The sequence below is a fragment of the Marmota monax genome, unplaced genomic scaffold (genome assembly GCF_021218885.2).
Source record: "Marmota monax isolate L192 unplaced genomic scaffold, Marmota_monax_Labrador192_F-V1.1 WCK01_AAM20220418_F8-fsc00086, whole genome shotgun sequence".
Classification (NCBI taxonomy): Eukaryota; Metazoa; Chordata; class Mammalia; order Rodentia; family Sciuridae; genus Marmota; species Marmota monax.
In genome coordinates this window covers 71068-97804 of record NW_026693086.1, presented here as the reverse complement: position 1 = coordinate 97804, position 26737 = coordinate 71068, and the positions used below count along the sequence as shown (strand labels likewise).

The 26737-nt window shown below is 37.7% G+C and overlaps 1 protein-coding gene across 1 annotated transcript in view; it reads right to left on the bottom strand.

Annotated features, from left to right (window-relative positions):
* LOC124099404 (cytochrome b-c1 complex subunit 2, mitochondrial) overlaps nt 1-26594 on the bottom strand; it is a 28427-nt gene extending 1833 nt beyond the window's left edge. The window contains exons 1-13 of the mRNA XM_046454461.2: nt 26439-26594; nt 24108-24191; nt 23835-23984; nt 22630-22694; nt 21274-21330; nt 20760-20884; nt 18333-18430; nt 16996-17053; nt 7872-7967; nt 7161-7360; nt 5298-5378; nt 3332-3408; nt 378-531 (exon numbers count right to left, since the gene is read on the bottom strand). Of these exons, the coding sequence (XP_046310417.1) occupies nt 378-531; nt 3332-3408; nt 5298-5378; nt 7161-7360; nt 7872-7967; nt 16996-17053; nt 18333-18430; nt 20760-20884; nt 21274-21330; nt 22630-22694; nt 23835-23984; nt 24108-24191; nt 26439-26471 (1278 nt within the window). The 5' untranslated portion in view covers nt 26472-26594. The remainder of the gene's footprint in view (nt 1-377; nt 532-3331; nt 3409-5297; nt 5379-7160; nt 7361-7871; nt 7968-16995; nt 17054-18332; nt 18431-20759; nt 20885-21273; nt 21331-22629; nt 22695-23834; nt 23985-24107; nt 24192-26438) is intronic.
* Between the last annotated feature and the right edge of the window lie 143 nt (nt 26595-26737).

Genomic DNA, 26737 nt, shown 5'->3' with positions numbered 1-26737 from the left:
GGATCGAATCCAGGGCCTCACACATGCTAGGTGAGTGCTCTGCCGCTGAGCCACAACCCTAGCCCTTGTTTATTTCTTAGTTGAATACCACTACTATTTAGGCCGATCCTATGAGACAGTATTTGACTCTTCCTGACCTACAGATTTTAAAATGGTTTAACCTAATGATAATTTATTTGAACAAGGAAGATACACACAAATAGGCCTGAGTTGACAAGGAAGCTATCTGCAGATCTAATGATAAGCCCCCGTGTCTACAAACTAGGTAGTGAGGCATGAGAACAACATAGAGCCCAAGGAAGCTTATGTGTTTCTTCTGAAATTGATCAATAAGGTTAAATTTTCTCATGCTACACCATAAAATTTCATTTGCTTACATTTATGACATCATTGTTAGCTACAGAGTCAATTTGCTGAAGGAGTGTGCTTGGTGGTATGTAAGAACCAGCAACTAGAGCTTGACATCCAACTTCATCTAGGAAGCCCGCAGAAGACTCCACTGACATTAGGTATCCAGCTTTCAGCTTGTTCCTGTTGGATAAAAGGCAGAAGTCAATTTTATAAAGCAAGGCAATATAAAAGTATATAGCTCAAACTTTTTTTAAAATTAATTTTTTAAATTAATTTATTTAAATTGGGTATACATGACAGCAGAATGCATTTTGATTCATTGTACACAAATTAAACACAACTTTTCATTTCTGATTGTACACAATGTAGCGTCGCACCATATGTGCAGTCATAGATGAACCTAGGGTAATAATGTTCCTCACACTCCACCGTTTTTCCTGCCCCCATACCTTCTCCCTTCCACTTCCTCCCCTTTGCGCAATCAAAGTTCTGCAATGTTTTTGGTAAATATTAACAGCTAAGGCCTCCATTCTATAAATTTCTTCCGTTCAATGAATAATTTATCATTTACTATTTGGAAAGCTTTCAATACAAAACTGTACTGAAAACTCAACAGATTGCCTTTTTTTGGTGTGTGTGGGTGTGTGTGTGTACCAGGGATTGAACTCGGGGGCATTCGACCAGCCCTATTTTGTATTTTATTTAGACACAGGGTCTGAGTTGCTTAGTGCATCGCTTTTGCTGAACTCGCCATCCTCCTGCCTCAGCCTCCCAAGCTGCTGGGATTACAAGCATGCATTACCTTTTGATTTTGGACTAGAACTTAGATCTAGGTAAAACTATACATGAAATGATTCCTGCCTTTTGCTACATTTTTAGTGATAATCCAAGTATTTACAGGAAAGAAAGTTATCTACCTATGCAGGTTCATTTAGCAGAATGCTGTGCTTAATACACACACACACACACACTCTCTCTCTCTCTCTCTCTCAATCTCTCTCTCTCTCTCTCTCCTCCCCCAATCCCCAAGTGCTAATTCTATGCCAGGATTTGCCTCAGTGAGGGTAGGGCAGGATGCAGAAGGCAGGTGGGGAAGGATGGTACAGTCCTGAAAGCCCCAGCAGCTTAAGTATGAGTACAAAAGCATCAAATTGAAACAAAACAAGACAAAATCCAATTTATAATTCTCTAAAAAATGAACTATTATTCCATGGTATTCAATAAGGTACTTGAGTTATTTAAACCACAAACAAACTATCATCCTTTGGCACTCTACAGTAAGACTTCCATCTAAATGTAATCACAATCTAATGCAGCAATTTAAGCAAATTGTCTGTTTAATTAAAAAAGGATTTAACCTGCAATAAACTTTACCAAGAGGTTATTAGTTTGTCCCTTCAGGACTCACACTTTACTTTCATTCTTTGCTATAGGAAGACTAAAAACCTTACAATAAAAAATATCAATTGCATCAAAAAGAGAGAAAACATATCTTGGCATTAATAACCAAAATTTTATTTTGTATAAAATATTATACTTTGTAAGAACTATGCTACAATACAATTGTGTTGTAGTTATTTAACAGATACAATTTTGTAATATGTTGCATAACAAAACTAATAACAACAGTAACAGAAATGAGTAAAGGCTATTCCATCCTGGGTTAGAATTTACCCTGACACACTTGAGTTGCAGGCTTCACATCCTGAAAATGTTTTAACTGTTAAACAAAAGTGCAGGGTGTTTTCCAATTTTTCTGTCAGTTTTAAAGTGCTGAAGTACTAATATATTAGGAGTTACAGTGCTGAAGTACTAATACATTAGGAGTTCTGTTTTTTGACACTTTCAATCTGGATAGTGGAAATTTAAAAATCACCAAATGGCAGACATGTATTCGTCTTATTATTCAAACAAATAAAAATCAGATGTTTTTCAAGAAACCCAGTTGGGAATCTCTACCTAGAAAGTACAGTGGTCCCTTGGCATCTGTGGGCTATTTATTCTAGGTCCCCCATGCATACCAGTGCTCAAGTCACTTACATAAAATGGCACAGTATCTGCATATAACCTATGCACAACCTCCCATATACTTAAATTATTCCTAGATTACTTATAATACTTAATACAATATAAATACTGTGTAAATAGTTGATATACTTTATTGTTAGAAAATGACAACATACAAGTCTGCATATATTTGGTGTAAAGGCAACTTCCCTGCCACCCCCTAATTTTTTTGGTTGAATCCACAGATGAAGGATACAGAGGCCAACTATAACAGAAAATACAAAAGTGTTTTAAACCTAAAGATGTCCTTTATAGCTTATAATTTCCAACAAGTTTATTTCAATATACAAGTTGGTATTTAAACAAATGTTTAGTTATCTGAATAAATGGAAACATCATTTTGATGTTTTAAAAAGAGGAATTCGGGCTGGGGTTGTGACTCAGTGGTAAAGCACTTGCCTGGTACCTGTGAGGCACTGGGTTCGATCTTTAGCACCATATAAAAAAATAAAAATAATAAATAAAACAAAGGTATTGTGTCCATCTACATCTAAAAAAAAGTAACATGTTGCTTAAAAGAAAAAGAGGAATTATTTCTGTTTCTTTTCATTTGTAATTTTCATATTTTTACAATAAACATAATATTTAATTAGAATCAAAAGATATAAATAAATACAATGTTAACAATTATGTTTAAAACGCAGAGTCAAGAAAATAAACAAAATGTTAACAATTATATCTCTAGGTGACAGAATAAGGTTGTGTTTCCCTTTTATTATTGTTTACTTATTTTTGTGCTGATGGGAATCAAACCTAGGCCTCACCTATGGTAAGGTAAGCAAGTGCTGTTACATTGACCTACATCCCCAATTTTTCCTTTCCCCTTTAATACTTTTCTGTATTCCTCATTCCTTATAAGCATGTTATATCAAAAAGAAAAACAACTTTCAAAGTAGTTAATATGGAAACTTACTTGGCAGCCTGGAGATCTGCATTGGAAAGGTTTCCTTGGGCAATTGTTTTTACTTGGTTATAGGCAGCCTTGATGACCTAAGACATATAAGTAAGAGTTGGACATCCCTGGCCAGTGCCAGAGTCTCCAGAGGCAAGCAAATGTTCCTCTACTGAGGCAAAAACACAAGATAGAGGGTTAGTTCTGATAAACAGTACAGGGTCCATTTGGAATTCTGTAGTTACTATATGTTCCTTAAAGCAACCATTTGTGCAAATGATAGAATCTAAGCACCCAAACTTCAAACAAAATTTAAGTGACAGCAGAAAATGAAGTAAGCATCTCTAATAAAATTTCTAAACTCTCATGACATCATGCTTTTAAAATTGCTATCTCTTAATATTAACTGAGCAGAAATTAGTAATCCAACTAAATAGTCAATCTGTAAGGCTTATCCATCCTGGGAATGTCAGTCAAGAAAGATTCAAGTTCTAGTGATGTATGGGTGCTTGGTAAATACTTGAAGAACAAATACATTTTAAAAATCTGGCCCATGATTTTCTTCATCCCAACCCTGGTAGCATTCCAGGCCTGCTACTTATTGTTCCCAGCATCACCTAAATTCCACGACTTTCATTTCCCTTTCACATTAATTACCCATTTCTATAGCCATGCCCACACATAACCTAGACCTGTCTTATCTCTGAAATCTCCAATTCCAAAGACTTCCAGCTTCAGTCTTTATTCTTCCACTTTATCAAGATCACGTGCCTTATTTTTCTACTTTCAATCAGGCCCCTCTGGCTTCTCTTCTTTATCTGGCCTATGCTGGATTCCAATCCACCTTGCTGGATTCCAATCTGGGATTAATCCTACTACCTGCTTCCCCAATTTTTCCATTAGGATAAAAAATGCTAATGAAGAATAAAAGATAAAACAGACCTCGTTGATTGTACTATGAATTCATGGGCACTTCAAGATACCTACCTATACTACCCCTACTGCCCATACTTTGTGCATCTTGCCATTCATTTGTCCCAAGCTTCATTACTTTCTTTGAAACATTTTTTGTCTCACTCTTAAAAGATGACTTAGCCTCTTGCCTTATGATGGAGGTTCTTCCTCATCTTCTGACAACATCTCCCAACATTAGTCTTGATTTCCTAGGCTCAATACATCCATTGCATTCTGGATCCCACTTGTTCTTACTTTCTCAGACTTGAGCCAATTGTCATTTTTTAATTCATATTTGCTCCAATCTTTCTTTATCAATGTCCTAATTTTTCAGTATAAACTCTCCCAAAATGGCCAGCTACAAGTCTTAAGAAGCTCCACCTACCTGCATCAATCTCTCACTTCTTACTTTTCAATCATTCCTTAATCACTGTAAATTTTGGTTCACTTCCACTCCTCTGGGGAAACTGATATAATCACCAATAACGATCTAGATTGTTAAAACTATAAGACCTCTCTGTGGTAACAAAAGGGACGCTAGCCTATCAGTGGATCAAAATGGTATCAACCATTCTCTTTTTCCTGGCCTCCAAATATAATGGTTTCTCTTCTTTTTCTTCCTGTTTTCCCTGGCCTTTTTTCCTTAGTCATTTGCCCTATAAAGGTGGTGTTTCCCAGAATTTGAGTTTTGGCTTTCTTCTCCTACAAGTAAAAGCACCCATAACCCTGACTTCAGCACAATCTCTATCAGAAAATACACATCTTGGCTTGACCTTTCCAGGGTTCTCATATTCAGATATTTCAGAGTCAACTCAATGCCACTTGTCCAAATAGAACCAGAACATCAAGGAGGCATTTCCCCATTTTTCTGGAAGTATTCATATACATTTTAACGTTTTCCTCACAGCAGATACATTTCAATGGTTTCACACTGAGAAATGCTGACAGACCATTTAAACATTCCATATTTTAACTAAAAACATGCTAATAATGGGGGAAAAAAAATTTAAGAATTAATGAATTGGAAACTTACATCTCCAGCAGCTGCAGCCTGGGAGACAGTGTAAATTCCAAAGAGACCAGAATCCGAGTAACTGGCATTGAATGCACAAACCTGAAATACAATGAAACTTTCAGAGCTCCCCCACTCCTCATTTAAATCTTTCTAAAATAACTGCTCACTTTCCTTTTTGCTGGGTATTTTATAAACTTCTTTTGATGAACAAAGGATAATTCAAACATTTTATTATAATATAGATACAGTATAGTTAAGTGGTATAGATCATTAGACCTGTTTTTTTTTTCCTCTCTTGCTGTTGGTGGTGACTTTTTCATCAATTTGCTTTCACTTCTCCTACACACTAAGGTCAAAGAGTTACAGAAAAATTATATAGACTTCCAAGGTGGCAAAAAGTTCAGCCTCTGGATAATAGGGATATTGCTGACCAAAGTGTGAGCAGAATTTAGAGCTCCTTAAGGGGATCTTGATTGACCAACACAGGGTTTCACAGTGTTCATTTGGACCATTTACATTAAAAAAAAAAAAAAGAAAAAAAAGTTGTTATTTAAAAAATACAGACTTTCAGATTCCTATACAAGATTTATTGTCCTACGTAGGTAGCTTAGGAGGCAGATTTTTAACAAGTATGCCAGATGACTCTTAAGTACATTAAAGTTTGAAAACCACTGGCTCAGATCATGTAAAACACAAGAAACTCATTTCAAATGGTTTGAATTTAATTATGATTCTTAAAACACTCACACTCAAAAATTCTTGTCAAAATCTGAAGTAGGAATTTCTATTAAATTATGTCATTGGATTTGGAATAAATTCTAGCTACACAAAGCCATCAGTAACATTCAATAGTGAAAAATAAAGCATTAAGAAAACGGTAGACAGTGAATAAAGAAATATAATCTAGAGAAAATTTAAAAAGCAAAATTTAACTCAAGACTACTTTAAGATAATGGTTTTTAAACTGTGCTCCAGGGAACCCTGAGGCTCTGTACAGAAGATTCAAAAGATTTCAGCCAAGTAAGTCTTCAAAATTTCTTTAAAAGTTAAACCTTTTGTGCATTGCAGCTGGGAAATCATATAGGAAAAAAGGTCCCTCTGCTAAAACAACAACAACTAAAACCCAAACAAGTTCAAAAACTGCCACTCAAATTAAAATAGACAAATAAAAAACAGAAAAATGCTAATTTAAATTTCCATCATTAAGTGTCAAATGGCCAAAGACTTTAATTTAGTTTATTACCTTTTATATATATACTACCAAAACTCATGAAGGATATTACACTGGGCAAACAATGCTCATTCATTAATTAATACTTTGTTGGGTGGTATTTTATATTCTCCTGATATATCATTATTTTTAAAGCTTTAGTACTTTCCTGTCATAAAAGAGTGTATTCTGAAGTAACATGAACCTTTTGTTATGATTAAAGCTCTCATCTTTTTTTTCTTTTAATTTAATTTTAAACTGGAGGGATGGGTCTGTAAACAATTTCTTGGTATACATCTTGCTCACTTGATTGGAAAACAAAAAGAGTAGTGAAATTCAGAGAGTAGCAATCGGAACAGAAGAGAAACAATAATATCTAGAAAGAAACATTAGTTAGAATCTAGGGATACATATACTACCTAAAACTTTGTCATAAAGGGAACTTGTGTGACTTTCTAACTTCTAAGCATTCAATTCCTCTTTCTACATTAGGATTAAAAATAATAAGTTTTTGATAGACCCATTAATGTACCAAAATCAAGCCTAGTTGTCATTTCAATTGCACAAATATTTAATGTGTTCGTCTCAAATTTTAAGAGTAGATGATCAGGATTACATCATAAATACTGAGTATCTGGGAACAAGAAAGATTATCAACTTTTCAGACTTACATCAAATGGCTGGTGATTTCCTTTGGCAACAGCCTGATACAAGACGCTAGTGGCATTGCTGCCCCTCTTGACATGCGGTCCAGCACCAAGGACATGCTGAAGAACACTGAATGCACGTGCTTCTGCACTTCCTATAGCAGCACTTTCTGCTACAATAGCAGCATGGACAAGACTGTCTCCATTTTGTTCTCGAATTTCACCTTGGGCCATGTAAGAAGAGGGTGAGAAGGAAAATGGCTTGGTCACCATTGAGGTTTTTTTTGGTGGTAGGGAGTACCAGGGACCAAACCTATAGGAGCTTTACCACTGAGCCACAACCCCAGACCTTTTTATTTTTTGAGACAAGTTGCTCAAAAAGTTGCTGAGGCTGGCTTTGAACTTGTAATCCTCTTGCCTCATTCATTGAGTCATTGGTATTACAGGCATGTGCCACCATGCCCAGCACCATTGGTTTTATTCTTCAATATCTTCTATAACACAGTATTAACCCACTAAGATTATGCTTTTCCATGGCCCTATATTTTCCCCATGACACCCTACTCCAACACACACATAAAACATGTTAAGGCTAAATACCTAAGTCATCTAATTATTTCCTTCTGTGTTGAAATGGTTTGGTAGTAAATAATCAAGTCTATTCCACCCCAACGTGCTTTTCTACCAGTGAAATGTCCTTCTGATAAACTAACCATAGTAGAAGAGAATGCTCACCTCCACGGTAAGTGGCCTTTGTGCCAGGTGAACCAAGCCCAGCCCTTATGTTGAGAAACTGTTCAGCAACCTGCTTTAAAACAGGATGACTCACACCTGTTTGAACAAAAACAAAAACAAAGCTAGAACCAGAATTTCTAAAACATCTGTTTTTCTGTTTTAACATAAGTGATTATAAAATTTTAAAATAGGCTCTCTTTCTACTGCAATGCCATTCTTCCATATTACAGTTTAATATTAACTATTTACTATCATATTCATCTGAATTTTTTTCTGTGTGGTTATATTCATATTCTTTGATTTTTATTTTTGGCGCTGGGGATCAAACCCAGGGCATCATGCATGCTAAGCACGTGCTCTTACCATTGAACTATACCCTTGCCCCTCTTTTTTTCTAAGTGATTAGTCCATATTATCCATTTAAGTCATACAAAGTGCCATTTTATGGGTATACCATCATTTCTTTAATCAATCCCTTTTCAGTAGACAATTAGCATGTTTCTAGTAGTTAGATGCTTCAAAGGACGTTATTAAAAGAGTGAAAAGAGGGGCTGGGGATGTGGCTCGAGTCGTAGTGCACTCGCCTGGTGTGTGTGGGGCGCTGGGTTCAATCCTCAGCACCACATAAAAATAAAAGATAAAGATGTTGTGTCCACCAAAAACTAAAAAATAGATAGGAGCTTACACCGAGCACAGAGCGGCCGAGTTCCGGCTCCCGGAACCGTCCCGGAACCGCCCTGGCTCAGGGCTGCGGAGCCCGCGGAGGCTGCTTCTTGGACCCTGCTACTATCAGAGCATACACCAAACACTAAGCGGCCGAATTCCGGCTCCCGGAACTGAGCCCGCGGGGGCTGCTTCTTGGAGCCTACACTTATAGGAGCTTACACCGAGCACGGAGCGGCCGAGTTCCGGCTCCCGGAACTTCCCTGGACCGGGGCTAGGAGCCCGCGGAAACTGTGTCTCGGTCCGGGTCCTGCTGAGGGCAGGTCAGGACTCACCCATTGCTTGGGTTGCCTGGCAAGGGGAACGAAATGCTGCCATTCGCATAGGATACCAACATGGCAGAGATCTGATGTCAGCAGAAAGCGGTGGAGGAGAGATCTTCATCAATACCAGCGGTGACATAAGCAGTTGGTCTTCTGGTAAGGGGGGTGAGGCTCAGTCACCCGAGTCTCCTCAATTTGTCCTCGAGCCGGAGGGAAGGAGCCGGGCCGCCGCCAGCCCCCGGAGCAGGCCCAGCGGCTCGCCAGCGTGGTGACCGCGTGACCCCAATTGGAGAGGGGGCGGAGCGGAGCCGCCACCCACACCCGCCAGGTGGGCAGACCCACGACCCAGTAGTACATGGGCGTGGTAGGAGGGGCAGGGCAGAGCCGCCCTTCGTGCTTGCAAGGTAAACAGATCTGTGACAGCCTGGCGGGTCAGGCCCAGTGGCCTGCCAGTGTGGTACACACGTCACCCCAACTCGAGTAGGGGCAGAGCAGATCCTTATCCCACGCCCGGATCAGGCCCTGCCGGTGTGGTGGTCACGTGACCCCAATTGGAGTGGGGGTGGAGCGGAACCGCCACCCGTGCCCGCAGGGTGAGCAGACCAGTGATCAACCTGCAGATCAGGCCCAGGGGTCCGCAGGCGTGGTAGGAGGGGCAGGGCAGATCCGCCGCCCACGCCTTCAAGGTAGGCAGACCTACAACAGACCGGCGGATCAGGCCCAGGAGCCTGCCGGCGGGGTACAAACACCACCCTAATTGGAGTAGGGACAGAGCAGAGTCGCCTCCCTTGCCAGGAACAGACCCAGCATCCTGCAGGCGGGGTAGTCACGACACCCCAATTGGAGTAGGGGCAAAGCAGAGCCTCCACTCGTGCCCGAAAGGTGGGCAGATCTGCGACCGACCAGCAGGACAGGCCCAGTGGCCTGCTGGTACGACAGACACGACACCCCAATTGGAGTAGGGGCAGAACAGAGCCGCCACCAGCTCCCAGAACAGGCCCAGTGACCTGCCGGCGTGGTAGCCACGACACCCCAATTGGAATAAGGAGAGAGCAGAGCCGCCGCCCGCACCTGCAGGAAAGATACGCAAGCAGTATGAAAAGACAAGGAAAGAAAGGACCACAAGCAATGCAGGTCAACGCAACTTTAGAAGAGGTAACAGCTGCAGCAGATGGAATGTCAGATAAAGAATTCAGGATATACATGCTTCAGATGATCTGGAGTATCAAGGAAGACATTAAACAGCAAAATCAGACAATGAAAGATCACTTCGACAACGAATTACGCAAACAAATCCAGGAAGCAAAGGATCAACTATACAGGGAGATAGAGGTTATAAAAAACAAGCAATCAGAAATCCTAGAAATGCAGGAAGCAATAAACCAACTTAAAAACTCAATGGAGAATACTACCAGCAGAGTAGAACACTTAGAAGATAGAACATCAGACAATGAAGACAAAGTATTTCAACTGGAAAAGAACATAGACAGCTCAGCAAGACTGTTAAGAAACCATGAGCAGAACATCCAAGAAATATGGGATAACATTAAGAGACCAAACTTAAGAGTCATTGGGATACAGGAAGGTACAGAGCTCCAAACCAAAGGAATGAGCAGTCTATTCCATGAAATAATACAAGAAAACTTCCCAGACTTGAAGAATGAGACAGAATCCCAAATCCTAGAAGCCTACAGGACGCCGAATGTGCAAAATCATAAGAGATCCACACCTAGACACATTATAATGAAGATGCCCAACATACAGAATAAGGAGAGAATTTTAAAAGCTACAAGAGAAAGGAAGCAGATTACATTTAGGGGCAAGCCAATCAGGATAACAGCTGATCTTTCAACACAGACTCTGAAAGCTAGAAGATCCTGGAATAACATATTTCAAACACTGAAAGATAATGGGTTCCAACCAAGAATTGTGTATCCAGCGAAATTAAGCTTCAGGATGGAGAATGAAATTAAAACCTTCCACGATAAACAAAAGTTTAAAGAATTCGCAGCTAGAAAACCATCTCTTCAAAACATCCTAGCCAAAGTATTACAGGAAGAGGAAATGGAAAATAACAATGAAAACCAACAGTGGGAGGTAGGACAGTAAAGGGGGGGGGGAAACAATCAAAGAGGAAAACAAACAATGTTTAGTAACAGAAATAAACAAATATGGCTGGAAGAACAACCCATATCTCAATAATAACCCTAAATGTTAATGGCTTAAACTCACCAATTAAGAGACACAGGCTAGTAGAATGGATCACAAAACAAGACCCAACAATATGCTGCCTACAGGAGACGCATTTGATAGGAAAAGACATACATAGGCTGAAGGTGAAAGGTTGGGAAAAATCATATCACTCATATGGACTTCGGAAACAAGCAGGCGTGTCCATACTCATATCAAATAAAATAGATTTCAAGCCAAAGTTAATCAAAAGAGATAAAGAGGGACACTACATACTGCTTAAGGGAACCATACACCAACAAGACATAACAATCATAAATATTTATGCCCCAAACAATGGTGCAGCTATGTTCGTCAAACAAACTCTTCTCAAGTTCAAGAGTCTAATAGACCACCACACCATAATCATGGGAGACTTCAACACACCTCTCTCGCCACTGGACAGATCTTCCAAACAAAAGTTGAATAAGGAAACTATAGAACTCAATAACACTATTAATAACCTAGACCTAATTGACATATATAGAGTATACCACCCAACATCAAGCAGTTACACTTTTTTCTCAGCAGCACATGGATCCTTCTCAAAAATAGATCATATATTATGTCACAGGGCAACTCTTAGACAATATAAAGGAGTAGAGATATTACCATGCATCTTATCTGATCATAATGGAATGAAACTGAAAATCAACGATAAAAGAAGGAAGGAAAAAGCATACATCAATTGGAGAATGAACAATAGGTTACTGAATGATCAATGGGTTATAGAAGACATCAAGGAGGAAATTAAAAAATTCTTAGAGATAAATGAAAACACAGACACAACATATCGGAATCTATGGGACACATTGAAAGCAGTTCTAAGAGGAAAATTCATTGCTTGGAGTTCATTCCTTAAAAAAAGAAAAAACCAACAAATAAATGATCTCATACTTCATCTCAAAATCCTTGAAAAAGAAGAGCAAAACAACAGCAAAAGAAGTAGAAGGCAAGAAATAATTAAAATCAGAGCTGAAATTAATGAAATCGAAACAAAAGAAACAATTGAAAAAATTGACAAAACTAAAAGTTGGTTCTTTGAAAAAATAAACAAAATCGACAGACCCTTAGCGATGCTAGTGAAGAGAAGAAGAGAGAGAACTCAAATTACTAGCATACGGGATGAAAAAGGCAATATCACAACAGACACTTCAGAAATACAGAAGATAATCAAAAACTATTTTGAATCCTTATACTCCAATAAATTAGAAGATAGTGAAGGCATAGATAAATTTCTTAAGTCATATGATCTGCCCAGATTGAGTCAGGAGGATATAGAAAACCTAAACAGACCAATATCAATTGAGGAGATAGAAGAAACCATCAAAAGACTACCAACTAAGAAAAGCCCAGGTCCCGATGGGTATACAGCAGAATTTTACAAAACCTTTAAAGAAGAACTAATACCAATACTTTTCAAGCTACTTCAGGAAATAGAAAAGGAGGGAGAACTTCCAAATTCATTCTATGAGGCCAACATCACCCTGATACCTAAACCAGACAAAGACACTTCAAAGAAAGAAAACTACAGACCAATATCTCTAATGAACCTAGATGCAAAAATCCTCAATAAAATTCTGGCGAATCGGATACAAAAACATATAAAAAAAATTGTACACCATGATCAAGTAGGATTCATCCCTGGGATGCAAGGCTGGTTCAATATACGGAAATCAATAAATGTTATTCACCACATCAATAGACTTAAAAATAAGAACCATATGATCATCTCGATAGATGCGGAAAAAGCATTTGACAAAGTACAGCATCCCTTTATGTTCAAAACTCTAGAAAAACTAGGGATAACAGGAACATACCTCAATATTGTAAAAGCAATCTATGCTAAGCCTCAGGCTAGCATTATTCTGAATGGAGAAAATCTGAAGGCATTCCCTCTAAAATCTGGAACAAGACAGGGATGCCCTCTCTCTCCACTTCTCTTCAACATAGTTCTCGAAACACTGGCCAGAGCAATTAGACAGACGAAAGAAATTAAAGGCATAAAAATAGGAAAAGAAGAAATTAAATTATCACTATTTGCAGATGATATGATTCTATATCTAGCAGACCCAAAAGGCTCTACAAAGAAACTATTAGAGCTAATAAATGAATTCAGCAAAGTGGCAGGATTTAAAATCAACACGCATAAATCAAAGGCATTCCTGTATATCAGCGACAAATCCTCTGAAATGGAAATGAGGACAACCACTCCATTCAAAATATCTTCAAAAAAAATAAAATACTTGGGAATCAACCTAACAAAAGAGGTGAAAGACTTATACAATGAAAACTACAGAACCCTAAAGAGAGAAATAGAAGAAGATCTTAGAAGATGGAAAAATATACCCTGTTCATGGATAGGCAGAACTAACATCATCAAAATGGCGATATTACCAAAAGTTCTCTATAGGTTTAATGCAATGCCAATCAAAATCCCAATGGCATTTCTTGTAGAAATAGAGAAAGCAATCATGAAATTCATATGGAAAAATAAAAGACCCAGAATAGCAAAAACAATGCTAAGCAAGAAGTGTGAATCAGGCGGTATAGCGATACCAGACTTCAAACTATACTACAGAGCAATAGTAACAAAAACAGCATGGTACTGGTACCAAAACAGGCGTGTGGACCAATGGTACAGAATAGAGGACACAGAAACCAATCCACAAAACTACAACTATCTTATATTTGATAAAGGGGCTAAAAGCATGCAATGGAGGAAGGATAGCATCTTCAACAAATGGTGCTGGGAAAACTGGAAATCCATATGCAACAAAATGAAACTGAATCCCTTTCTCTCGCCATGCACAAAAGTGAATTCAAAATGGATCAAGGAACTTGATATCAAATCAGAGACGCGCCGTCTGATAGAAGAAAAAGTTGGCTACGATCTACAGTCGGTGGGGTCGGGCTCCAAATTCCTCAATAGGACACCCATAGCACAAAAGTTAATAACTAGAATCAACAAATGGGACTTACTCAAACTAAGAAGTTTTTTCTCAGCAAAAGAAACAATAAGAGAGGTAAATAGGGAGCCTACATCCTGGGAACAAATCTTTACTCCTCACACTTCAGATAGAGCCCTAATATCCAGAGTATACAAAGAACTCAAAAAATTAGACAATAAGAGAACAAACAACCCAATCAACAAATGGGCCAAGGACCTGAACAGACACTTCACAGAGGAGGACATACAGTCAATCAACAAGTACATGAAAAAATGCTCAACATCTCTAGCAGTCAGAGAAATGCAAATCAAAACCACCCTAAGATACCATCTCACTCCAGTAAGATTGGCAGCCATTAGGAAGTCAAACAACAACAAGTGCTGGCGAGGATGTGGGGAAAAGGGTACACTTGTACATTGCTGGTGGGACTGCAGATTGGTGCAGCCAATTTGGAAAGCAGTATGGAGAGTTCTTGGAAAGCTGGGAATGGAGCCACCATTTGACCCAGCTATTCCCCTTCTTGGTCTATTCCCTAAAGACCTAAAAAGAGCATGCTACAGGGACACTGCTACATCGATGTTCATAGCAGCACAGTTCACAATAGCAAGACTGTGGAACCAACCTAGATGCCCTTCAATAGACGAATGGATAAAAAAAAATGTGGCATTTATACACAATGGAGTATTACTCTGCATTAAAAAATGACAAAATCATAGAATTTACAGGGAAATGGATGGCATTAGAGCAGATTATGCTAAGTGAAGCTAGCCAATCCCTAAAAAACAAATGCCAAATGTCTTCTTTGATATAAGGAAAGTAACTAAGAACAGAGTAGGGACGAAGAACAGGAGAAGAAGATTAACATTTAACAGGGATGAGAGGTGGGAGGGAAAGGGAGAGAGAAGGGAAATTGCATGGTAATGGAAGGAGACCCTCAGGGTTATACAGTGGAGGGGGTAGAGAGAGAGGAGGGGAGGGGAGGGGAGAGGTGGGGAGGGGGGAGGGTGGATGATGGGAAAGGCAGCGGAGCACAACAGACACTAGTATGGCAATTTGTAAATCAATGGATGTGTAACTGATGTGAATCTGCAATCTGTGTATGGGGTGAAGGTGGGAGTTCATAACCCACTAGAATCAAAGTGTGGAATATGATATGTCAAGAAATTTGTAATGTTTTGAACAACCCACAATAAAAAATTAAAAAAAAAAAAATAAATAAATAAAATAAAGTTATTGTGTCCAACTACAACTAAAAAATATTAAAAAAGAAAACAATGTGAACATTGATTTAATTTCTTCATCATAATAATGAGTTATAGAGCTAAATAAAATTCCAGTAAAGAAAAGTTCTCATATAATCATATTTGGTCCATGGGAAAAAATGAGTGTTCTTTTTTTTTCCAAATATCAATAAAAAAAAAAAAAAAAAAAAAAAAAAAAAACTAAAAAATAAATATTAAAAAATTCTCTCTCTTTAAAAAAAAAAGAGTGAAAAGATAACCCATGGAATGAAATAAAATATATGCAAAAAAATTATTTGCATCCAAAATATATAAAGGATCTTCATGAATAAATAAACAATCTGATTAAAAAATGGGCAAACAACTTGAGCAGACATTTCTCCAAAGAAGTTATGCACATGGCCAAAAAGGGCATAGAAAGATGTCTTCTGTCATTAGGGAAATGCAAATTTAAACCACAATTACCACTAAAATGGCCTAATCAAAAAGACAGTAGATGTAGGTGAGAATGTGGAGAAATCAGAACTCTTGAAAACTGCTGGTGGGAATGTAAAATCACACAACTAATTTGGACAATAACTCACACAGTTTCTCAAAATGTTAAACAGAGTTACCATATATGTCCTGAAAACTAGTATCCTAAGAAAAACTTAATATATCAATGTTAAGTTTTCACAATTGCTAAAAGGTGGAAATGTCCTAAATGTCAATGAATATATAAACAAAATGAAGTAATGGAATATTTGTCAATCACAAAAAAGGAACCCTGATACATGCTACAATATGGATGGACCTTGAAAAATTATGGTAATTGAAAGAAGCCTGTTACACAAGGTTACCTACTATTTAATTCCATTCATATGAAATGTCCAGAGGACATTCTGTGAAGACAGAAGGTAGATTAATAGATACCAGAAGCAGGATGGTGGGAATGGGAAGGACTGCTCATGGGCATGGGGTTTCTTTGGAGATGATGAAAATACTCTGAAATTAGACAGTGGTAACAGCTGCACAAAACTATCTGAATTTACTAAAAGCTACAGAACTGTACACTTTAAAACCCATATTTTAACAATATTCTCATGTAAACATTTTATAGTTGAACAAGTATTTCTGTAGGACAAATTTTTTCTTTTTTTTTGACACAGGGTCTTGCTATGTTGTCCAGGCTGTCCTTGAATTTGAGATCCTCATGCCTCAGCCTCCCAAGTAGCTGGAATTACATGTGTACACCATTACACCTGGCTCTTAGGACAAATTCTTATACTGCCACTAACAATTTGATACTGCTCTGATTACTACTGAGCAGTATCAACCTTTTAATTTTTGATGTTCTCACAGATTAAAATGTTTATTTACTGAGGGTGACTATGTTTTAAAATAACTGGCTCTACCTTGGCCACTTCAAGCATGAACTGTCTGTTTACACCCTTTGCCTATTTTTCTATTAAGTTGTACTTCTTTTTAAAAGAGAGTTTGTAAGTGCTCTTTGCTTACAGAAATGCATCAAATACTGTAAAGAATATAAAGCAAATGGTTTACAAAGTTAAATAATGGATTGTGCTTTCACAAATAAATGACTAGCAATTAAAATTTGATTATATATACCTGTTTGACAAATATAGAAGTTTTAAAATTTTGTTCTAGATTCACATAATTACAGTTTTAAGGACTGCCCTTAGGGAAGCAAACTGACATACAGTAATTCCCAACTTACCAAGCCCAATCAAAGCCATTCTTGTGCTTGTAAAATGGTTCTGAACGAAGTGATGTAACTGAGAAAGTTAAAAACTCTTATTAGGTTTTATTGGTATAAATATAGAAAGTTGTAAAAACATACAAGTGCAGTTCAGCAGAAGATAAATACCCAGACATAAATGCTGTTGAAATGAACTACAAGGGACTTAGTGCGAATTACACTGGGATTTCATTATAAAAACTATTGCTTAAAAGAACGGAAATTGTGGTTAGGTTGCACAACTCTATAATCATAATAATGAAAACCACTGATATGTATACTTTATATAGGTAGAATTACATACCTATCAATAAAGCCATTAATAAAAAGGAATGAAAACAAATTAAGAGTATACATTGATATGAAGTTGAAAAAATGGAACTAAATTTATGATTTTTTATTATCATGTGGTTTAAGCCATACATTAGATTACTGTGTGTTTCTACAGGTAGTAATAAAGCACTGTAAATATTTTATGGCTGACCTAATAGAGTTCTATCACTATATCCTTCTTGTCCACCTTGAAGCCAATCTCAGCAAAGCTTTTCTTGCTATGAGGTCACTGTTAACATGAAGGTTTCCAATCTGAACTATTATAGAATTACCTGGGAGAACTATCAAGGTCCTCTCACTTCCACCCAATTTCAGAGGCCCCTATTACAGACTGATATGATAGATTTGATAAGGAATCTTAGAATCTTTATTAAAAGTAACCAACTATGGGCTGGGGTTATAGTTCAGTGGCAGAGTGCTTGCCTAGCAAGTGTGGAGCCCTGAGTTCGATCCTCAGCACCACATAAAGATAAATAAAATAAATAAAGGTACTGCATCCATCAAAAAAAAAAAAAAAAAAAAAAGTAACCAACTAGCCATCCATCTAATCAACCACTCTGGTGATCTGAGGATCAATAAAATGTAGGAATCATAGTTTTTACTATTATTTTTAACTCAAAATGTGCAAAATTAGGGGTAAAATGTGTATTCTTTATCCCTCCAGGAGTCTAAAAATTGGTTCTTGTGGGTTAGAAACAAACTTACCCATTTTATATACAAAGTACAAGTACACATCCAAATGCATAAGCAGATACACTATCTGTGGTATTAAAAATTATGGAGGCTGGGGTTGTGGCTCAGTAGTAGAGCACTTGCCTAGCATGTATGAGGCCCTGGGTTCTATTCTCAGTACCGTATATAAATAAATAAAATAAAGGAAACAACTAAAAAATATGAAAAAAAAAAAAAGAAAAAAGAAAGAAAAGAAAAGAAAAAAGGTGAAAATGAGCACATTTTAAAATGCAGTATGTTTTACCAGTTACCTCTTCTGATGTCACTTTTCCAATTCTATAGTCTGGGCAATACAATGAATTAGCCAAGGCATTCCGGTAAGCAGCAGCATGCAAATTTTCAATGAGACCTATAAGATAGTTAAGTAAAGAAGAAATTACTGAACTACCACTTAAGTAAAGACAACAATATTTTAAAAACTGAGTTTACAAAAAATCTATACAAATTTGGCATTCAAGTATTAAGAGAACTTGAAATTTATTATCATTTAATCTCTAGCAGCTTTGAAAGTCTGCCAGTTGAATGTGCTGAGGAAAATAAGAGATTATATAGTAGCAGCTTCTACATGTCAGAGCCCACCTAACACTTTTCTTTATTTCTTTTTTTGGCACTGGGGATTGAACTCAGGGGCACTCAACCACTGAGTCACATCCCCAGCCTTATTTTGTATTTTACTTCGAAGCAGGGTCTGAGTTGCTTAGTGCCACACTGTTGCTGAGGCTGGCTTTGAACTTGTGATCCTCTTGTCTCAGCCTCCCAAGATGCTGGGATTACAGGTGTGGGCCACCTAGTATCACCTGGAAGGTATAACTGTCCACATATAGGAAGTCTGAATCTAGTTATAATTCTTTCACCACCTTGCCATGTGACTTTAATTTAATCTGAATTCCACTTACCTCTAGGTTTGCACTCCAGGGAATGAAGGTGTTGTCAGGATACAGGGAGTGATGAAAGTATCAATTTTAGATTATATTACTAGTTTTCAGGAGTCAAATGCTACCATTTACCTGGACTTACTCCTCACTGGTACCTTGGTCCCTGCCTTCCTGCTTCTGTGTTTTCACTCTAGTTATATTTCCTACATTTGCTCATTATCTGGACAACTGTTTAATGCCAGGCACTATGCTAGGTATTGGAAATACAGAGATGGACCTGATATAATGCCTACCCTCAAAATGCTGGGAGAAGTCATGAAATAAAGTATTACAGTGCAGTATCAGCATTATGTTGGAAATGCAGTATGAGCACAAGGGAAGGAAGAGGAAACTGAAAAAGAGTAAAGGAAGTAAAATATGGTGTAAGTCTTACAGAATGAGTGTTTCATAGGTGAGTGATGTGGGATCAGCATGACTGGTAGAGAAAACAGATAAAGCAAAGCCATAAAGTATGACAATAGGTGGATTCAGAGGGGAATCACTGCTAGAAGGGGAGGAAGGTTGAGCAAGAAACAAGAGAAGTAGGACTGGATATTTTAAAAAGCCAGAAGTAGAGATTGTGATACCAGATAGATTAATCATCATAAATGGTAAATATTCGAGGAGATACAGATATGTTTAATGTGACTAAACACTACACAATGTATACATGGTACCCCATCAATATGTACAGTTTTTATGTATCATTTTTAAAAAGTAAAAAATAATAAATAAGAAGACAGACCAGAGAAGACACAACAAGACTATATTGTAATTGTACAGGGAATGATGGCTGCAAGCTTATGCCACCGATGGGGCAGGAGTCATTCTGGAAACGTAAATCATCTTTTCTTCAACTTTACCATTCCATTTGTTTGGTATAGGTCCTCAGCAATAAAGACCATATTCCTCTGACATAAAGCATCACCATGAAGTAACAGGAGCAATATGAACTAAATGTGCTATGTTCCAGACACCTGATAGGATCCTTTCTTGACAGGCTGATGTTCCCATGGAAGCCTATGGCTTACTGAGGCCCTGCAGCGGGTCCCCAGTTCTCATCTACCTGCACATTTCTGCTTCTACCAGCAGTTGTATGACTTCTAAGAGATAGCAGAGCCTGTTTAGAAACTTGTTCTGTCAGCTGTACTTATTCATACTATATAATTAAACACTGCATAAGCATAAAAAATGAACACACAAAAAAGTTCTTTTTTTTTTTTTTGGTACTGGGAATTGAACTTAGGGGCACTCAACCACTGAGCCACATCCCTAGCTCTGTTTTGTGTTTTATTTTGAGACAGGGTCTCACTGAGTTGCTAAGCACTAACTTGCTTTTGCTGAGGCTGGCCTTGAACTCATGATCCTCCTGCCTCAGCTTCCCAAGTCACATGCACCACTGTGCCTGGCTAAGCTCTTATTTTTTAAAAATTAAGTTGCTTGCTTCTGAAAGACTCAACAAAGGGAAGTTGATTAACAATAACAGCAATACATAACAATAAACAATAACAGCAGAAGCAGCAAAGATAAACTGCTGATGCTTCTGGTGCAAGCAAAACAAACACATGAAGGAAAACAGGAAATACAACTAGGACTTTATAATCCATTTGATAACAATATACTTAAATGTGCAAATTTTTTGGAAAAGATATTTTCAAACTCAAGAATGAAAAAATTTCAACAGCAATTTTTGTCTCTAAAATCTGTCTTCTCAAAAAGCCAGTACCTTAGAAACAACAGAATGTAATGTGAAAATGTACTTACGAGCCTGTGGATTCTGAAAAGCCACAGCTTTGTCAATTCTTAGCTGAGACTGAAGGGCAGCCACTTCCCAACGACGAAATTCTGGTGCTGTGGTGACATTAAGCAGGAATTCCATTAAAATGTCACTAGAAAAAAATTAAGAGTTACAGGTCAAAATTTTAAATTAAAACCAATATTCAGGATTCTATACAAGCGTTAACATTCTCAAATTAAATGTTAAGACTCTTGGTAAATAGTGTTATGAGCATAAAATTTGTTAATAATATACTGAACAAAAGTCAGAGGTCATAGTGACACAAACATGACCTGAGCAGTTTAGGATTTTTTAAAAAGCAAATATTTAGGGCTGGGGTTGTGGCTCAGTGGTAGAGTATTTGCTTAGGATGTGTGAGGCCCTGGGTTCGATTCTCAGCACCACATATAAATAAATAAAATAAAGGTACATTTACAACTAAAATAAATATATATTAAAAAAAAAAAAAAGCAGATATTCTAAACACATGCAAATACTTACACATCATCCCGCAGGCACTCCACAGTGTATGCCATATTTTCCCTTGTTGCAGTCACACTGAATTGGAAATAAATTGGAATTAATAAATCAGAATAATAAACTTTCCTTTTGTCTTTTTTGTTAAATCAATAAATTCCTTTGGAAAGTTTTGAAGTGCTATCAGAAAGTGCAAAATGATAACATACTCATCAACTAAATTTTAAAAATATTAATTAAAAAAAAAAACTGGTACATCAACTTTAAAAAGGATGAAATTCTAACTCGTGTTATAACCTGGGTGAACCCTGAAGACCTTATCCTTAGTGAAATAAGTTACAAAAGGGTAAAATATTCCGATTCCACTTTTATGAGGAACAAAATCAGAAACAGAAAATAGAACTGGGGTTGCCAGGAGCTTGGGGGGATGACAAATATTGGGGTGTCATTGTTTAATAGGCACAGACTTTTGGTTGGGTAAGATGACAAAGGTCCAGAGACAGATGGTGTTAATGATGGCTCAGTGTCCCTTAACACCACAGAACCATATGCTTGTCCCATCATATACTATGCTTTATCCATTTCCCTAAAGATGGACATAGATTTTCTAGTCTCAACCAAGAAAAGGAATATCTTTATACAGGCGAATTATAAACCGCGCTAGACACAGTGGCGCATGCCTGAAATCCCAGTGGCCTGGGAGGCTGAGGCAGAAAGATCAAGACTTTGGTCAGCCTCCAGCAAAAGCAAGGCGCTAAGCATCTCAGTGAGACCCTGTCTCTAAATAAAATACAAAATAGGGCTAGGGATGGCTCAGTGGTTGAGTGCTCCTGAGTTCAATCCTAGTACCCCCCAACAGACCTGCAAAAAAACAAACCACTTAACTTTTGTTAATATTATTAGGTATTCCCTGATTTTTCAAGTGGTTACATTAATTTATACTCTTACAAGCAGAATAAAATATTCTCCCATCTCCCTTATTTCTGCCAAAATATGATATTTAAAAGAATCTGATGGGTGTGAAATGGTATGCAGCTGATTACCAAAACTAGTGTTTCTGGCTTCCTCTTCCGGGAAGTCTTTCCTATCTTTTATCCATTTATATTTTTCCTTTGGTTGTTTTTTGCTGATTTGTAATTCTTTATATTTCCAAATAGAAATCTTTAATATATTATGTATATTGCAAATAGCTGTTCCCAATTGGTTATGTAAATTTTTACTTTAAAGATAAAGATATTTCATTCTTTGATGCAAATTCATCAGTCTTTTTCTTGTTCTGTTTGGGAAATCTTCAATCACCCTGATAACAGAGAAAAGTTCCCTTAAAACTGAATATTTTTTGGTGTTTTCACTTTATTTCCTATTATTTATTTAACAAACCTTAATTTACCACCAACTGCTTCAATTCCTCGGGTTATCTTGAAAGACGAAGCACCCTTCGTAGTCTTGAAAAAGAAAAGATTTTCTTAGTAGTAGTTTTTTAATGCTGAGTATCCCAAACATCACACTATGTCAAAATCTATTGCCTAATCCTTATTAGCATATTCTAAAGAAACTTTCCTATGTATTGGATCCTTTCAAATCACGAATTATAAAACAAGGTGCGATGTAGAGCACAAGCATATATTTTAAATATAAAGTATATTTATGTAAACATTCCATTTTCAAATACAAGCTTACTGGAGTTCTTAGTCTATTTTGAAAGAGAATTACGTATGTTCACATATGTAATTCTTTCAGTTTCAATTTAAATAAATCTTTACTTACTTCTTATGTTCTAACACAAACACTCAGATGGACACCAATTTAATTTGCTCATGTTATAACATGAATGAACCCAGAGGACCTTATCCTTAGTGAAATAAGTTACAAAAGGGAAACAATATTCAGATTCCACTTTTATGAGGAACAAAAGTTCTCTGTAGCAAATATCCTACAGTTTCACATTTTATATTAGGTTTTATTGGGTTGAACAAAACTCCTATCTACCCAGAACCTAAGGAAGTGAATTTAATTGGAAATATAGTCTTAAATAGAATGGCAGGTTTCACTGTGGCATACCGTGGGACATGCATATAACATAATTTGATCAATTTCAGTCTCTAACCCCGCATCCTTGCTCCCTCCCCCATCCTCCCTTCTACTTAGAAATAGGATCTTTGCTGATATACTTGAGATGTCACACTGGATTAGAACGAGTCCTAAATACCTTAGGACAGGTGTCCTTTTAAGAATGAAATCTGTACAGACAAAAGGAAGGTCATATGACAACAGAGGCTGGGATTAGAGTGACGTAGCTACAGGTTAAGGAATGCAAAGGATTGTCAGCAACCACCAGAAGCTAGGAAGAGGCAAAGAGGGATTCTTCCCTATAGTTTTTAGAGGAAGTGTGGCTCTGCTGATACTCTGACTTGTCATAAGACACTTACTTCCATTTTGACTTGAAACTTCTAGAATTGTAAATTTTTTTTTGTTTAAGTCACATAGTTTATATGGTTGCTCAAGCAAATTAACAAAGCTTTTCTTTTTCACAGGACCAAGATACCACAGCATGTTCAAACAGTGAGGTTAATAAAGATACTTACTAAGCTGGATGCAAGACGCAGCAGATGAGAGGTTCCTAAATTGTTGGAGTCCTCATATCTACTGCCTGCTTTAATGAACAAACCAATTCTTGATGCAGGAGCATAGTTTTCCAGAGAAGCAATTACCAAACCATTTGGTAATTTGGTAAACTGCATTTAAGATTAAGTAGAGATATGATTAATGTCTTTATATTATCAAGGAGAGTAAAGTATTTATACACACACACATATATACATATACATATATATAGCAAGAAATTTAGTCAGACTAACCTCAAGGTCCTGAGGATGTAGAGTAACTCCTGTGGGGGTGACTGTACCTTTAATTTTGGGGGCAACTTTGAGGGAATAAAATCTCTAAACACAAAAAAGACAGGTTATACACATTTCTCACAAAGTGCTTTAAATAAAAGCATTGTGTCAGTGCTGCCAAAAGAAAAAGGGTGTTCAGAAGTAAAAAGAGCAGCCATTACCTTCGTGGGATGGTTTAGCTGAATAACTTATTAACCCAACAGCTTACCCAAGCCATTTTAAAACGTCAATTTATTTGTGATTCCTAAAGACAGCTGAATTCTCTATGCTATTTTTAAGTATATAAATAATTATTGTATTTTCTGAACCTTTTAACTACCTTACTGAAGTTTCTAGTGTTTCTCTCTAGCTCTGATGCTTTGGAAGTTTTTGGAAAGGTATACTGAATTGCCATGTTAACTCCATCTTAGAGATTTTAACAAAAAGTTTTTTATGACATTGTATATCATTTGCCACCCCCTCCCCCCAAAAAAACCTGCTTCCTTAATCTGCCCTACAAGTCTCTTCATTTTAGGCTATTTTCCAATTCATCTACTTAATAATTTTAGCAACCTTGTAAAAACCCAATGCTTACCAACTTCCTCTGCACTAATATTTTCATTGCATCTTCATTCTCATGTTCCAAAGGCTGAGTAATCAAGGGTCTTACCTTCTTTGACTAAATAAAAGTTTATATCACCCTATAGATTCATTCACAGCATATTCTTGGTGTATAATATACAGTCACAATAGGGAAAAAAAGCTCTTTTTAAATGTCAGATAATGGATTCAAAATGCATTCACTTTAGTCAGTTTTTTTCTTTGGTGGGGGGCAAATGATATAAAATGTCACAAAAGACTTTTTGATTATGACTAAACCTTACAAGGTTACTAATGGAAGTGCTGCATATATAAAACTTTGTAATTCCAAGATGCTCCTGCCTTGGTCTCTGGAGTAGCTGGGACTACAGGCACGAGCCACTGCACTACCCAGCCATGTCACTTTTTTAGTTATAGGCTTATTTGTCCCTTTCAAATCAGTGAAGAACTGTCCTAATAATTATCAATTACTAAATTCTCCTTTGAATAACACAATGTAAGTGAGAAAGAGATAAAATAAGTACTACAATTAGAAACATAAACATAAACAATTGCTTTAAAGTTTACTATAACTTGCTTACTTTGGTCCTTTCCAACTGTTATCTCAGAAAATTGGAATAAAGGAAAATTGGGGCACTCCTGCCATTCTAAGTTGCTCTCAAAGTGTTGTTAATCATTGGGTTTTTTAGGCATGCCAGGAATATAATTACAGCCTAAATTTGTATAATCCACAGTACATCTATCTAAACATAAAGAACAAGGAAACCCATTAAGATCTGGTCTTTTGCATTTTCCTCTGGCAGGGATTTTCAACGCAGGTACTACGGGCATATTAGGCTGGATAACTCTTCATTATAAAGGAGCTGTTACATGCATCCTAGGCTTTTAGCAGCACCCGTGTCCTTCTTATCAGTAGCAGCCTCCCCAAAAGTAGTTACAAACAAAACTCTCTAGACATTGCTAACAGTACACTGGTGCAAATTATTCCTTGCTGATTTTTTTTTTTTAAGCGTTCCTTCTTTCATTACTTGGTAACCAGTGCTCCACAGTGACAAAACACCTATCCTTGAGGAAACCAGTTATGTTCAAAGGGGGAAGCCCTAGTTTGAACATTACTGTCACTTAGGGAAGCCCTAGTTAAGCGGCTTTTGATAAGGACCGACCAAGAATCCTTTCCGGAGGAATCCAGTAATAAGAGATCAAGAGAAGCAGCACACGTTATACTGTCAGGATATAATTACAACGAATGAAGTTCCAGGCAATGGGATAAGCGCTATAGGTACAGTAGTTTATTTCTTACACTTTATTAGTAAGCCCATTTCACCGCTGGGGAAACGGACACACAAGATAAACCTAGAAGCAGAGGCCGCGGCAGAAGAGGCGCGGCGGGTGGGGCTTAGGTGTGGGGCGGCCTCCGCTCGCCGGCAGAGTAGTGACCTTCAGGAGTCTCTCCAGGGAGTCGCTTGGCCTGGCTCTCAAGCCCTCTCTGTCTCTTCAGGTCTTCCGGCACTAGGTCTCTTCGGTTCACAGAACGAGCCAAGCCTCTCCAAACACCTGAGCTTTCAGCTCTCTAGGTCTGCGGGTTCAGCTGAAGGGCAGATCGAAGCCCAAGGCCTGGGACCCCACATCACGAACCTCCCGCCCGAACCAGAGTGCTGACACACTGCCCCCAGACGCCCCCCCCCCCCCCACAAACCCGCCCGCTGTGCTTACCGAGAAGGACCCGGCTGTGCTCAGTAGCTTCATGGCTCAAGATTGCGCTGACCCACAGTCACTGCGGGTTAAAGGCAGGCAAGATGGTGGCGGAGGACGGGAGTTTCCCAGCTTCCCCCGCGAACACTCTTTCCCACGCCCCCTTCGTGAGGGTTCTCTCTATCCCGACCGCGCTCTACTGCTCTGGATGTTGGATCTATCCGACTTATCCAAGACACAAGGCAGAGGGGCGTACATTTTCATAAGTAAACATAGTAGTTTAGGTTACCTCCTTTGGGTTTATATCACCGGTCCACATA